We start from the raw sequence: 15879 nt of genomic DNA, 5'->3' as shown, positions 1-15879 counted from the left end.
TTACTCATCGTTCTGGATGGCATTTTTGCCATTAAAAAAAATGACACGCTATGACCTGTAAAAGATACAGATATGCAGCAGGACAACGCTAGAAGAAAAACAGCCGACTCTTCAGAGAGGTGCAGAGCTGAGGCGTTGGACTGAGTCATAACACAGTCCAATCTTAACAAACAGAAAACATGTAAATAAAAAAGACTTACATTTCCTGAACATACCATATTCCCTCACAAATACAAACCCTTAAATGTGCTTAAGATATCAGAGAAGAGAGAAGTTTCAAAACGTGTATAAGAATAATATTTGATAGTATTTTTCAAGTTCCAAGTATTCCATATGGTACTTCTCTTTACATGTAGGGGCTGCTAAGAACTAATTTTTGATATTTTAATTTTTCACAGATGCTAAAATACAAATAAATACAGGGTACAAACAAGGAGAGCAGTGATACCTATTTGTGTGGACTGAATCCAAATAAAGCCATTATGGTGAAAAGAACACCAGTAATTTAACTCATGTTTTGCAGTTTGGCTCTTTTATGAGATCAACTGATGATCTGATCAACTTTATACATGTTTCAAAGTACGGAAAAACTTTTTATTATATTTTCGCACAAAAGTGAGATGTCACACTGAGCTAACTGACATCTTGCAGTATGCTATATAACTGAGACTCTATATGCTCACCTTTTCCCACCCAGCATCACTGGAGCCAGGGCAGATCATTACTCAGGGACTGAGTGGCAAGGATGTGCCGACAGCTGTTGTCACTCAGTCACTCTGGTGAATATACACAACTAGTTTTAAAAAGACATTCGTTCTCTCAGAATAGCAGGAACACGAGACACGCCTCTACTGTTCTGCATTCTGTCTGATCCTCGGTGCCCAAATTGCCAGCTTTTCATTCCATATCTGTTTATGTTCCTTGATCCCCTTTGTTTCCTTTCTGCTGATTGATGCTGCTGTGTGTTGGAAGTGTGTGGGCGGCTCAGTAAATAGTCTACTCTCATCATTGTCTTTTACAAAGACATCAAATGAATGACTTATGATTTGTGTTGTTTTTGTTTAGGGGAAACAAACACACTTCAGTGACCACCGGGCTCACTGGAGGAGGTTTGCTGACATTTAATTAGAAGAAAGACTATTGTTGAGATCCCTGCCAGTGTTATAACTGTGGGTTCTCAGAATGAGAGGCTTAAGAATAATTATCGCTTCAGCATGTAATGGAATTCACAAAACTATCTGCCAAATATTTTCAATAACTCGATGCTTTGAATGCAGTTCAGTCACATGAGCACAACGAACAGTGTTTCTTGACAGAGATGAAGGAGTTATTTATGTGGCTAGATAAAGCTTTTTGAAACAGCAGTGTAACCTTTCTTTCCATCCCCACCCCATCAATAACTGTAGCCCACTCACAAGTAATTATCCCTCGTACTTTGCTAAGCAATAGGCCAGCAGATAGGGAGAGAGGCAAACTCATTTAATTCGCTCTCGCTCAGCAGCTTTTTTACATGCTGAAGTGTGACATCGTTCCTGCTTGCACATTCGGTGCATTCTGTGTGTATGACACAGGCTTTAAATCAAATGCGGATACTCCAAACAGCTCTCTAATCCCATGATGGGCGTCACAGGGGATCTTTGCTGCAGATGTCTGCTCGGCTGTGCAGGAGGCCCAGGAGAGGTGTGGAGCAGTGAAAAATACAACTAAGCAATCCACACTGCAGGGGTGGAAGGACTTCCAGTGAGGTATCGTGATAAAATATAAATATAAATGTATATGATTTTATGAATGCATGGCACAACTTAAGTTAAATAACCAATTAATGCATGGCTTATGATAAAAGGAAAGTTTCACAGTTTACATAGAGCTACACAAATATTACCATGCCGAGTCAAAACACATCAAGTGCATGATCAGCATGTGTTTCCCTAATCTGAACATGGTCCACTTGTTATTTGGTCCATGCATTTAATATGAACACAAACAAATAGGCTCTATTTGTTCTCATGACTCAAGCTCTCTGACTATTTATGAGACAGTGGTTGGTAACATGCTGCATACATGAAAAGGCATCAGTTAACTAACATATGCTTTGACTATGAACTTGAATTTTAACTTAGCGATATCTGCCATAGCCATCCCTGCCATACTAGATGCAAAGAAAACAGGTGACTCCTAACTTTGATAGTACTGATTTTCTTGAAATTGGTTTCAGAAAGTAGGTTTTAAATCCACAAAATCTAAGTCACTGAATCAATGCTGATGGACATTTTTGGCCAATGGTTGTTCAATTTCATTAGAGAAAATTACCTCCCCTCTAGGTAACAGTTAATCTTAGACAAAACCCTTAGTGTTTTAACAGTATCAGAAAAAGAATGCCTGGAGTGTGTTTTCCAGATTTTAATAGATTTGTAGGAGGATCATTTTTCTCTTCTCTGCTCTGAGGTCCCCGAAAACGAATAACTTGCATGCAAAAACCTTGTTAAAATTCCATGGATACAGGGCAGAGAATATTTTGTTCATTTGAGGATAATACATCATTGAAGAGCGGGTTAAAAAAATGCATCAAACAGCCTGTTAATGCTTTTGGTAACAGCCAGCTGTTGGCTCATGGCCTGAAAGCAAGCTGTCAGTGTTAATGCTGTCAACCTTCAATTTCCCCCATAAATCATTATTTAGTTGTTTGTGTACAAATTTCCCCTTTCCTTAATTTATTTATTTATTTTTGCATCTTATACTGATGCGGTTTTGATATTTCAGAGAGTGGGTGGGCACAAGTCACGCTTAAAAAAGACTTGAAAAATCCCTGATTCCAATAAGGCGATGTCATTTTGGAAGAAAAGAGACAAATTTATAACAAAACTCTGAACTTAAGAATTGATGTATTTTTGGTGGTTTGACTGTGATGAGAAGCTACATCATAGAGTAGAATCCCAGATGAGGGCAGGAGACATTGACTGGACCCCCTAGAGTCAAGACACGGGAGATGGTGGTTGAGCATAGTAAGCAGAAAGCTGAAGACTTTGGATGAGATCCCTAGGAAAACTTGGATGGGGTGGACATGAGAAGGGGGAAGGCTTACTCGGCAGACGGTCTAAAAGGGACAGTCACCGATTACAATCAATATAAAGAATTAGCTTACAGAGACACGGAATTGGACTTAATTGGTGATACTGAAATTTTGAATTTGACAGAGGATATGTGGAGAGAATATGAGACAACAGAGCTTCCTATGACAGACTTATGCATGTTCTTAACCAATTTATCCCACTGGATGAACAGAAAATTCATGCAAGTCTGAGGGACAAAACTTCTTCTTTGCACCTCAGTCTGATAACCTTCACATCAATAAAAATTCAGTCAATGGACAGCAAAGGCAAAAACTTTGCTTTCAAGTGAAGTTTTATACCATCATCTGATCCGTTGCAATTTTGTCTTTAGATCATGCACAGTAATTTTAGAGAGGCCTAAAGCTTTTACCTGTGGCCCCGGTCTTTGAACCCACACAATCTTTCATTGGCACTATAATCAACTATCTCTGTAAAAGTTTTTAAACTAATGATGCCAAGCTCCACCTTCAAATAGTTGGAGCCATATTTGAATTATATTTAATTATATTTCATGATATGCTCTGAATTCTGTAAGAACAATTCACATTCCTTGTGTAATGGTATGTCATTCATGTTAATTACTGGCCCTTCAATGCAACAAGAGAAAACCCAACAACTTGAGCTCAAAGTGCACTCTTTATTACCTTTCTCTTACTCAGCCATAAAGTTATCTAAGTGAATTTGATTTGTCTTGAATACAACAATCAATCTTAATTCTCAGTCAGCATTTCATGCAAACAGTTTCTATTATTGATATTGATCTTGAAAAGAAACATTGGTTTGCCTGAAAGTAAATAAGCTTTCACCACATTAACTGAATCAATGTGACAGTCGAATAAGTGACACTCTAATTGGCTTTATAATGCAGAGAAGACGTATCCACGCACAGTGCACAATCAAATATGTGCTGCGTCATCGGAGGACTGCGGGAACGACCCACAAACACTGGTGGTTCCCCTGCAGAGTGAGAGAACAGCAATGGGACTGGAAACAGAGAGAAAGGTGGGGGGTGGGGGGTGCAAGAGAGAGGTGAGTGCTGCTGCAGATCAGCGTTTAGCCTTGCTGAGGAGTTAAACGCTTCACAGCATCACATCGTCATCATCCAGGCATTAATCCTGTTGTGATAGCCATGGTAAGTTCATACACTTCTATGCTCGGATAGTATGGCTCTGCTCGGCAGTTCTGTGTGCTACGTTACCGTGCAGCTGCAGGGATGATCATTGGACTAACCTTGAGAGAAATGATGCAGCAGGGCTGTTTATAGTGTGCAATGTGCATGTAAAATAGCTGCTGCTTTAGTTACTCTGCTTCACTGAGGCCTGAATTCATGTTCAGAATTTATGTGGTGCACCAGAGCTGTTTCATAGGAAGGGATTATTCACAGGTGACGCTGACATTGCAGACCTCTAGCAGTGCATGCAGTGGCAGCATTTGCCTTGACACCTTTAAGATGACTATTATAATGATTTTATTCCATACACAATGAAGTGAAACTCTGACCTCTGCATATGCAGAGTGGTTTGCATTGCACCATCCCCTCGACCAATCATGGATATATTGATGCAGCAGAAACACTGGTGTCACATGCTGGCTCTGTCCATGCATTACACACTCTCCTGTGAAACAATAGCATTCAGGGAGAATTGTGTTTATTTATTTATTTTTAGCAAAGTTACCCTTTTGTGGTACCTGCCAGAGAACAGGTAATAACAGTCCTTATGTCTAATGTGTATGATAACAACAACAAATACCACATTTATGTTTTTCTTCAGTAGCTGCCATGATGTTTGTGTTGTTCCTGTGTGTAGTCTTTTGTTTACTAGCTGGCTGCCTCTGATCCAGGACTTTTCACTGAAAAAAAAATCTTTAAAATACTTCCAGTTCTTAATTGAGACACATGGCAGTGCAGATAAAAAATAGCAAACAAGCTATAAGTTTAAACTATGCTGTGAGAACTATGCTTCTCTTTTGTGCTGTGACTGTGAGCTAAAAAATTGATTAATATAATTGATTGTCTGTTTTCAGCCATTTGGTTACCAGCTTCAGTGCAGAGCATTTAAACAGGCAATATATGCATTTTCTGGTTGAGTTTTATTATTGCTGGAAAGTGCTAGGAAATGTTGATTTTATCCTACTTGTTTAGGATGTATCAAAGTTGACACTGTCAAGCTCAACTACTACAAGGCACTGCCAGCAAGTTCTACTAAGTTGTTTCCGATTGCGCTGGTTGTCATGTATGAGCTGTCCTTTCTTGCAGTTCTCAAAGGAGCTCCAGCCTCTGATCTTTGTGGCATTTATCCTGACTTCTGCTCTCTCGGTATCTTCCTCGCCTGCTGGCATAGAGAAAGGAAGGAGGAAAGTGGTGCATGTTCTTGGTAAGACCAGTTAACACTTTCATTTGTATGAACAATTACACTTCTCCAAGGTGAGGAGATCTTGATTTGCATTTATCTGCTCAATAACATGAATGATATGTAGAGTTTCTTCAGGATTTTTTTTTTTTTTTTTACTAAGATAGTAATAAAAAGTTGGTGGAAAAGTTACTGGAAAAATCTGAACAGCTTTATTAACCTCAGCTGGGTTATCTTAGAGTCCAAGCAAAATAGACTTCTTTAACTTTTTATGGGCTTTGGGATCCGGAGCTCTCCACTAACTCTCCAAACTCAGTGCACCTGTATTCACATTAATATATAATATATTCCACATCCCACAGTATTTTGTGCAGAATTTCTTGGCAATTGCGATTTTATTCATTCATTTCCGTGACATTGGGCTGTGCAGACAAAACCGCCTTGGCCATTTTGTAACAATGATAATCTTCACAAGCAAAGCTTTCACTTTTGTTCATTATCAGAACTGTGAGCACCCAATTAAACACTGCCCACCTGAGGACCGAGATAAACGTTTGTCTTGTCAGAAAAATAGAGAATGTCAAAGATTAAACTATTGACTGCAGTACTTCTGGTTGTCTATATTACCTTCAGAGTAAAAGCTAAAAAGATCTATTTTCTCTTGAAATAAAACAGTTTAAAATAATTGAATTCTTGCTGTTGTTCAACATAACGTTTATAATTTTATTTATTCATGTAGTTTATGTGTTACAGACATGCTGGTACTTCGTGAATTTATCAGCTTCTAGATACAAATAGGTACAGGTTCGTGAAGCACACTCACTCTCAGTTCATGACAGCAGTCATGGGGTGAAAGTGAGGGTACACCCTGAAAAGGTTGCTGTCTGTTGCAGTGCTAACACAGAGAGGTGGACAATCATTCAGGCTCACACTGATACCTACGGGCAAAATAAAATGACAAATTAAGCTAACAAGCATGTCCTTGGATTGTGGGAGGAAGCCAGAGTACCTGAGGAGAAGCCCCTAAGAGAGATCCACACAGAAAGACCACTGGTGACCTTTCTTGCTGTGAGGTGAGGGTGCTAACCACTGTGTTGCCCTAAAACACTTTGATACTCTCGTTTTCACTAAGTGTGGCACTGTGGATTATGGCCAGACATCTCCACTTTGGTCTTGTCTGTTCAAAGGACATTGTTCTTGCAGTCTGTTCACATGCAGCCCTGCAAACCTAAGCCATGATGCAATGCTCTTTTTAGAGAAAAGTGGCTTTCCCCTTGCAAACCTTCCAAATAGGCTGTAACTGTTCAGTTCGCCCTTTCACAAATTTTACATTTGACATGCAAACTGAAGCCTGCAGAGTTTGAGATGTATCTTTTGTTTTGCACATTCTGACTTTGGGGTGAATTTGCTGGGATGTCCACTCCTGGGAAGATTGGCATCTGGCTTGATTGTTTTCTACTTCTGAATAATCTTTGTCACTGCAGAATGATGGACTTCAAATTGCTTGGCAATGGCCTTATTATTCTTCCCCGACTGATAGGTGGTAACAATTGTTTCTCTGTCTTCCGTTCTTGGCTTTGATTAGATTTGATTTTATAGAGATGCTCAAACGTTTTGATGACCATTTAATCAAGTGCATTTTATTAGCAGCGCCTGGTTGTGACTTTCCCACTCAGTTCCCATGGAAGCAGTAACGGTGAATAGTTTTTCACACATTGCTTTTGCATTTAAACAAACAAATAAACGATTAATGACTATTTTTAAATGCAATATGCCACATTTTGTTGTTCATCTGAGGTTTTATTTACATAATCTTTAGGCCTGTTAAGGACAAAATGTTTCTTTTTTTCTGTCCTGACATGCAAAATCCTAAAACTGAAATATGATGTACTTTATGTTTCATCAATTCCTATTCCTTTTAGGTTGTTTCTAGACTGGACATTTTAAAACATGATGGAAAACTTAAGTCAGTCGGGTACTGGCTCACTTGAGTCACACACTTGCTTTCTACTCTTTTTCTACACTGTGTTTAGACTAGAAGATGAATGAAATAGTTAATGTTGAAATCCTCTGTAGGCCTAAAATCTGATCATCTCCAGAGGAGTGGTTTATTTGAAGAATTTCAGTCAGGCTTTTTCAGTTCATCACAGCACAGAAACAGCATTAGTGAAGTTTACAAATGATCTTCTTATGGAATCTGACAGTGGACTCATCTCTGTGCTTTTCCTGTTAGACCTCAGTGCAGGTATCACTCACCACATCATTGACCATAATGTTTTACAGGTATTAGAGGTTACGTGTTAAAGGTGTAATTATGTACTTCCACAGGATTCGATACTGGAACCAATTCTATTTTCATTAAACATGCTTCCCTTAGAAAGTATCATTCAAAGGCATAACATACATTTTCATTGTTATGCAGATGATACTCAGCTTTATCGATCAATGAAGCCATACTACACAAAGCAAATCATTGAACTACAAAAATGTCCTAAATATTTAAAGATCTGGGTGACCTGTTTCCTGCTTCTGAATTCAGATGAAACCTAGGTTATGAACTCATCCCCAAAAAACCTAGAAACATGGTGTCTAACTAGATGCTTGCTCTGGATGGCATTACCTTGGTCTGCTGTAGCACTGTCAGTAACCATGGAGTTGTTTCTGACCAGGATGTGTAGGACTACTTTTGCGTTTGCACAATGTCTTTAAGATTAAAAACTTTTCTCAGGGTGATGCTGAAACTAGTTCATGAATTTATTTATTTCTAGGCTGTACTTTTGTAATTTACTATTATCAGGCTGTCCTAAAAAAATCCTTGAAAGGCCTTCAGTTTAGCCAAAATATTGCAGTGAGAGTACTGACAGGACTAGAAAGAGATAGCATATTTCTTCCATATTAGCCTCTTCATTGGCTCTCTGTTAAATCCTTCTCCTCACATACAGGGTGTTGAATGATCAATAATCATCTTATCTTAAAGACCTCACGGCACCATATCACTCCATCAGAGCACTTTGCTCTCAGATTGCGGGTTTTCTTGTGATTCCTCTGTAATTAGAAGCAGAATGGGAGGCAGAGCCTTCAACTTTCTGTGGAACCAGCTCCCAATTTGGATTCAGGAGATAGACACCCTCACCACTTTTTATAGAGTAGGCCTAATACTTTCCATTTTGATAAAACAAATAGTTAAGGCTGCATCAGGTGACCCTGATTCCTCCCTTAGTTATGGTGCTGCTGGGGGCTTCCCATGATGCACTGTTTTTTCCTCACTCACCTCTTTTCACTCTGTGTATGTTTATAAAACACTGTGCATTTAATCATTTGTCATTATTAATTTCTGGCTCTCTTCCACAGTATTGCCTGTACTGTCTCCTTTCCCTCATCCCCAACAGGTTGAAGCAGATTTCAACAGATGAAAAGCCATGCTTCCATGGCTGGTTCTGCCTATTCTTCCTGTTAAAAGCGAGTTTTTCCTTCCCACTGTTACCAAGTGCTTACTAATAGTGGGTCATCTGACTGCTGTGGTTTTCTCTGTATTATTGTAGGCTCTTTACCTTACAATACAAAGCGCCTTGAGGCAAGTGTTGTGATTTGCCACTATTTAAATAAAACTGACTTGAATGAAAGTCCACATTAAATTATGATTTAGAAGCATAAAGCAGCCAAACAATGTTAATTTAAGAAAAGGTGAAGTGAAGATGAAACAGCAGGAGGGTTAAAACATTTGCAGATCCCCAGAGTAAACAGTGTGACCCTTTTTAAAAGTGACTGATGAACCCCTTGGATCTGAAAACACTATCACTGCTGGAAATTTTTAAAACCTAATGAAAATGTTAACTTTGTGTTATTTGGCTTAACATAAGTATGTCACAACATAACCTCCAACGCTGAGAAATAATGCGCTCAAAGTTTTGATTAAACATCACTTGATGCTTTTATTTGTGATGGTGATAAACAACTTTGCAGAGACCAGTAAGTAGTGACAGGACTAATTTCTGGCTGGCATGGATAATTGTAGGTGCCTTTATCTGGTCACAACATAGCAGAAAACCTTTTGCAGCTGCTCATTAAACATTTTAAATGTTTACCCCACACATGTTGTGAGTCTTTGGTTGCCTAGGTGCGTGTGCACACAGAGCGTCTGAACAAATGTCTGCCAAAAATGCTAAACAGGTCTTGTTATTGTCCATTTGGAGGAAGAGGACTGTGGTTACCATTAGTCTTGGGTAATTTTGGTGAATCGCTCTCTGCAGAAGTGGAGGTTAAAATTGTAGAGTGAGTAATGTCATGATAGAGCAGACAGGAAGATGAGTGTGCTGCTTGCTGGACCCTTCGATAGGAAAAAAACGTTCTCCTCTGTTGATATGCTCAATTACCGGAGCAGTAATGTGATGGCACAAGTAAACAGCACACGCTTTATTAGCTGATGCTGATTCAATTTTTGCAGGCATCTTAGAGAGATAAGCCTCACAAATAGATTCAGAGACTGAATTTCATGATTACAGTTACAAGTATGGGTCGCATATTTCCCAAAATAGACTTCTGTTTAGTAATAAGAAAAAGAAATATTAGCCACAAACCTGCATATAAAAGAATATATTACTAAAAATCTTCCATCAGTAGCAGTGAAATAAACTGAGCCAATTTTCCCTCCTTCTTCTTTCCTTTCAGAGGACGACACTGGAGCCGTGATTGTGCAGACTGCCCCTGGTAAAGTGGTGACACATCGGGGTGGCTCCATCACTTTGCCCTGCAGATTCCATCATGAGCCGGAGAACGTCGATCCTGCTCGCATCAGGATTAAATGGACCAAAGTGACGGACACGCTGCAGTTCGAGGACGTCTTTGTAGCACTGGGAAAGTAAATTCTGCATCGTTATTCTCAGTTGATTCATCTTGCACTTTTGTTTTAACTAATTATGATTTCATGATTTTTTTTTTTCCAAATTTGCTTTAGTTTCGCTAATTTTATTGATAAGATGCACTGACATAATAAACTCTGTCACACACAGTTTATCATCCAAGTATTTTCTCAGGTTGGAGCATTTTTCAATCATTTTGCTAACAGCAGCTGTTTTGAGGACAATGAGTGTCTTTCAAATCTCTCCAGGCAGCAGCGTGTGTTTGGATCGTATCGTGGCCGTGTGTTTCTGGAGCAAGCAGGACCAGGCGACGCATCGGTGATCATCCAAAATGTCACGCTGGAGGACTATGGACGCTACGAGTGTGAGGTCACTAACGACATGGAAGACGATACAGGATTTGTCAACCTTGACTTAGAAGGTCAGGCTCTGGGCCATTTGTAGGAAATTTTGTTGAAATGTTCAGTTTATTTGAGTTCACCGCATTGCACACTGTTATACTGTGAGACCTAAATGCCATCTTATATGCATGTATTTTTAAAGTCATTTTAAATGATTTTTTAGTTTGCTTTGTTGAATTTGAAGATGAAGATTTTTGTTCTGTTATATAATGATATTATTATTAAATACTGTTATTTAAAGGTATACTTATCTTATTGAATTTATGATTTCAAATTTGTTTTTGTCTTATTAAGTTAACTGTCATACTGCATTTTAATTGATTGATCTATACATTTTACTTATTACTTGTTACTCTTCTTTACAGCATTGCTTCAGCTCATTGTTTATGCAGAGTCATCTCAAGGTGCTGCCCCAGCATTTTGGACTTGAATTTAACACTAGAGACTTTCTCCTGGAGACCCTTCCAAACAACCCATTTAGCATACTAACAGAGGCCTGTAGAGTCTGAGATGTAGCTCCTTGTTTCTTCTTCTTCTTCTTCTTTCTTTTAGGGTCTGACCTTGTGGTAAATCTTCTAGGATTTCCAATCCTGGGAAGATCAGCAACTGTCTTGAATGTTTTCCAGTTGTGAATAATCTTTCTCACTGTACAATCATGGACTTTAAATTGCTTAGAAATGTCGTTATTATCCTTTCAAGACTGATGGACAGTAACAATCGCTTCTGTTCCCAGGGTGTTAACACACATCTGAATGCACCAGTACAGCAAACTGCCAACACTATTTTTATAGAGTTCCTCACGCTTTCTCACGATCCGTTAATCAAGTGCACCTGGCTGCAACTTTGGCTTTTAATTCCCATGGAAGCATAAAGGGTGCACCTTGTGTTTTCCAAGACAGCACATATCTCTTCACTTTCTCTCTTCATTATTCATTTTTTTTTTACCTGACTCTATATGTCTGTGGTGTTTAATTTAATTTTAATTGCTGCGACAAAGGAATTTGTTAACTTTGGAATAACTAAATACCTAAAATAAATCTTATAATTTTAATGTCTGTATGAAATTCAGAAAAACTAAAGACATTTACAGCTTCCTACTTTGATTCTGTCGCCTGTAGGAGTGGTCTTTCCCTACTATCCCCGTGAGGGGCGCTACAAGCTCAACTACTACCAGGCTGAGGATGCTTGCAAAAAGCAGGATGCCATTCTAGCTTCTCATTCTCAACTGCACAAGGTGAATACACATACTTTAATTGAATTAAACATGGACGGTATGTCATACTGAGAAGGTATTGCTAGTTAGGATGCATAGAGATAACACCATCCATAGTACATTAGTCTACAGGTACTTTTTTAGTTATTACAATATGCTTACTTACTGATGTCATTAACTTTTTAGAGCAGTAGTAAGTCTGGAATTAAGAATATGGAGATCAGGAATTTTACTGCAGGTCAGTCCTCCAACTCTTAGAGGCTTTATGGAGTAAAGTCAAGTGCAATGGAGTTATGTCACAAGAGATAAACTGAATTTGTTCCCCTCTTTATAATTTCTTTAATCCTTTAGATCGACCCACTGACCTACATTATCTTCTTCTGCAGGCATGGCTGGAGGGACTAGACTGGTGTAATGCTGGATGGCTGGAGGACGGCTCAGTTCAGTACCCTATCTCTCATCCCAGGGACGAGTGCGGACGTAAGGACACCCCAGCTGGTGTTCGAAACTACGGCTATAGGCACAAAGAAGATGAGCGTTATGATGCTTTCTGCTTCACTTCCAAGCTCAACGGTGAGAGATGGAGATACATGACATACATGACAATACAACAAATAAGAAGTGCTATCAAGTATCTGTGACATGATATTAAGAAAGAACAAAAGCTTTCAAGTGCTACTTTGTCATGCTGCTACTTTTAAAAATAGGATGTTTCATGAGTGGTAGACCAGGGGGAAATGAGATCTCTGATCTCTCCCTGTGATCTTTGAGGCCTTAGGCCATTGGTTTTAAATCAGGGTATGTTGATTCAGCCCTGCTAGGGCCACAGTGTCCTCTGGGTAGAAAGCCTTGCCTTTCATCTCCCTGTTCTTTGATTTACATCACATTCCCACAGAGAGTCTGCACATGCTACCTTCATGTTCACAAGCCTAAACAAAAAAAAAAAAAAGAAAAGTAAAAGAGTTTTACTGGAGGAAAGGTATGTGTAGTCAAAAGTTATTCCAGAAAGACACCTTGGCTCAGAGTAGACAGTATATAAAAAGCCCACGTTGATTATTATAAGAATAAACTGCTATACTCAGATTTGCAACTGGCAAAATATTTCTTGTTGGGGGAATAGGCAGACAGAAAGACTAGAAGTTAAATGTACCTGCCAAGGAATAGTACAACCTTCTAGAGTTTATGCTGGTATGTAGCCCCTAAAGAGTCATAGATACTGAGCTTCACATTTAACTCTTAGTGAGAAGAAGTTCGGCTTGTTGAACTGTTCAACTGCTGTGGTTTGAGTCTGCATCCGTGTTTAAGAAGTTTTAAAAACAGTTTAAAATGATTTTATTGAATCACAAACTGTTTTAAAATAACCAGTGCCTTTCCTTAGTGAGAAAAAGGTGGTTTGACAGAAACCTTAAACAATTGCTCATGGCTTCCCTTGTGTGTTAATTACTGTGGACAGTCTGTTGTGGGCAGGAGGTTTGAGCAGCGGTTGTGACCGATGCTGTGTCTCGGTCCAGCTGAAATGCATTTACTGAAAGTCCACTGGGGAAATATGAGACAATATTCTGCCTCTCTAATAGCCACCAGTCACATAAACAAGCATAAAATCAATAACTGAGCCAACTGCAAAGCTTTGCTCGCTGAGATGATTTTCATAAACCGTTGGCTTTAGAAACCAGCAGACGTTTATTCTTGGTTAGATTGTTTATTCTGTGCTGCTTTCTTAGGTGAACGTACTTGTGATTCAGCTCAGTTCAAACTAGTTAGCTTATCAGGATACCGATATACTTTAATATACTGCCAGGCGAAAAGTCTCCTCAGAGGTATGAAGAAAGCAAAAAATTGAAGCATTTTAAGAGTAATTTTAGACTTCTGCCTGCTGATACAGTATTACCTTTCGATTTTTTGAGCAGCAGCCCAGACGGTTGTTGGAATGACTTGATATTCTGAACACAATCAGGCAGAGAGGCCAGGAAAACTGTGAATATCTACCCTCAGGGCTTAGCTTGTCTCTGGGGCTTTCTTCTCTCATTCGCTTCTCTTCTGCCCCCCTGAACAATGCACTGACTCTGTTTTCCTTCACCTTTTAACATGTTCTTACAACAAACAACTTTCCTTCGCCTCTCTCTTTTTTTCCGCCTTAGGCAAAGTGTATTTCCTCAAGCGCTTCAAGAAGGTGAACTATGCGGAGGCGATTAAGGCGTGCATTCGAGACGGTTCAGTGGCGGCCAAAGTGGGTCAGCTTTATGCAGCGTGGAAGTTTCAACTCCTGGACCGCTGTGAAGCAGGCTGGCTTGAGGATGGCAGCATTCGGTACCCCATAGTCAACCCCCGTTCTCGCTGTGGAGGATCCCAGCCAGGAGTCCGAAACCTTGGCTTCCCTGATAAAAAATTCCGCCTCTACGGAGTCTACTGTTTTCGTGAAAACAAGGATGAAGCAGTGGGTGGAACTGGGAAGACAAAAAGCACTATAGCGAGTTTGACAAAGAGGAAGAGCAGCAACAGCATCCCCGTGAACGCCACAAAGGTGATTTAAAGTAGGAAGACTGAGAGCAGGAGGGGGATGCAATTTCAGATTTGACTGTCGCCTAGCAGCCAGATTTCATTCATCACATTTAAAAAAAAGCAAAAAACACTCAGAGACAAGATGCACTCATTTGCAGAATTGCCAGAGAGAAGAACAAGGCTGTGTAAAATTAAGGATGACATCTTTATAAGGGTGGTTTTCCTTTCGTTTTGAGTCATTCAGCTATCACGAGTGACTGTTAGCACATCTGTACCCGGAAAACTGCAAGAATTAATAGCGGCTTGATCATCACTCAGATCAGAGAGTCTAACATAAATGATCTTGTTTACATGTGTGAGTGAATCATGCTTTGGACCCCGCTGTGATCCTGATGCCAGGGTGAAAATATTCATTACTGAGAGAGAAATGGGATGAGCTGCATGGCAGGCAGAAAAAAAAATATCCAAGATTCACAGTTTTTATTGTACCTGCCTATATCTGATTGGTTGCTTGGTGAGCAACCCTCTGCACAATGTCATTAAGACCTCACAATCGCATCCTCAGAGCTGAAGAACAAGTAGTAAATGCTGAACTAGAATAATTGCACTTTAAACACATAGTCCTTTATTAAGGCAGCACCTTAACGAAAACCTAAGCAAGCATGTATTGTTTGGCTGCGAGTAGATCACAGGGCTGAATTAACATGAACACAAGCTACAGTAATTGCTGTTGACTGCACAGAGCCACCGATTGCACTGTCATTGCTAAATGCAGTGATCTTTATAACTGAGGATGTTTGCAACTACTGAATGAATGGATATTCAAGAAGAAAATAAAAGTTTTGGTTTGAACTTGTGTCGGTGCACTTCTTTCCCTCGATGAAATCTTTCTGAATTTGGGTGAAAACTGAAATGAAATACTTTCAGACAGAAGCAATGCAGTAAACACTGTACATCTAGACTGCTTAGTTGAGTAGTGTGTAATACTCAGCAGGGCAGTAGTATCTTAAAATTTCACAGGTTGTGCATTCACCAGAAAGGAAGATGTCAAAATTTGAACATGGTTGTCGAACTCGCTGCTGTATTTTGCTTTTATATTTACAGCTTCTTGCCGTTTTAGCCACACATTAAAAACTTCTACTAAAGTGAGGGTGATAGTTACCATGCATGAATACCAGACAATAGCAAAACAGACAACAATGCTGATCCCTGAAAAAAGTCTGTTGCTGTTAACTAGCTACAGTACCTAGAATTGGCACTAAAATCGACATTACATGCAGTCATACCTGCCAGTGTACCACACTCTTTACAACTCAAAATAACAGACCCAGGGATAAGTATGGAACAAAGTCATTTAAAACAAAACAAACCTGATAGTGGTGTTGGAAGAAAAAGCAGAGGAGCAAAGTTCATACCATTAAATTTCCACCCAACTTCTTAGTTTTC

At 39.4% G+C, this 15879-nt stretch overlaps 1 protein-coding gene across 1 annotated transcript; it reads left to right on the top strand.

The window, feature by feature from the left end:
- The first annotated feature begins 4018 nt into the window (after positions 1-4018).
- hapln4 (hyaluronan and proteoglycan link protein 4) lies at positions 4019-15285 on the top strand. Its single transcript, XM_004554881.3, has 7 exons — positions 4019-4242; positions 5368-5485; positions 10130-10319; positions 10569-10741; positions 11840-11955; positions 12321-12507; positions 14073-15285. The coding sequence occupies exons 1-7, from the start codon at positions 4240-4242 to the stop codon at positions 14462-14464; spliced, it is 1179 nt and encodes a 392-aa protein (XP_004554938.1). The 5' UTR covers positions 4019-4239; the 3' UTR covers positions 14465-15285.
- Positions 15286-15879: the final 594 nt, after the last annotated feature.

Source organism: Maylandia zebra, linkage group LG23 (assembly GCF_041146795.1).
Source record: "Maylandia zebra isolate NMK-2024a linkage group LG23, Mzebra_GT3a, whole genome shotgun sequence".
NCBI lineage: Eukaryota > Metazoa > Chordata > Actinopteri > Cichliformes > Cichlidae > Maylandia > Maylandia zebra.
The sequence above is the reverse complement of the archived record's forward strand: the minus strand, read 5'-3'. Positions and strand labels throughout refer to the sequence as shown.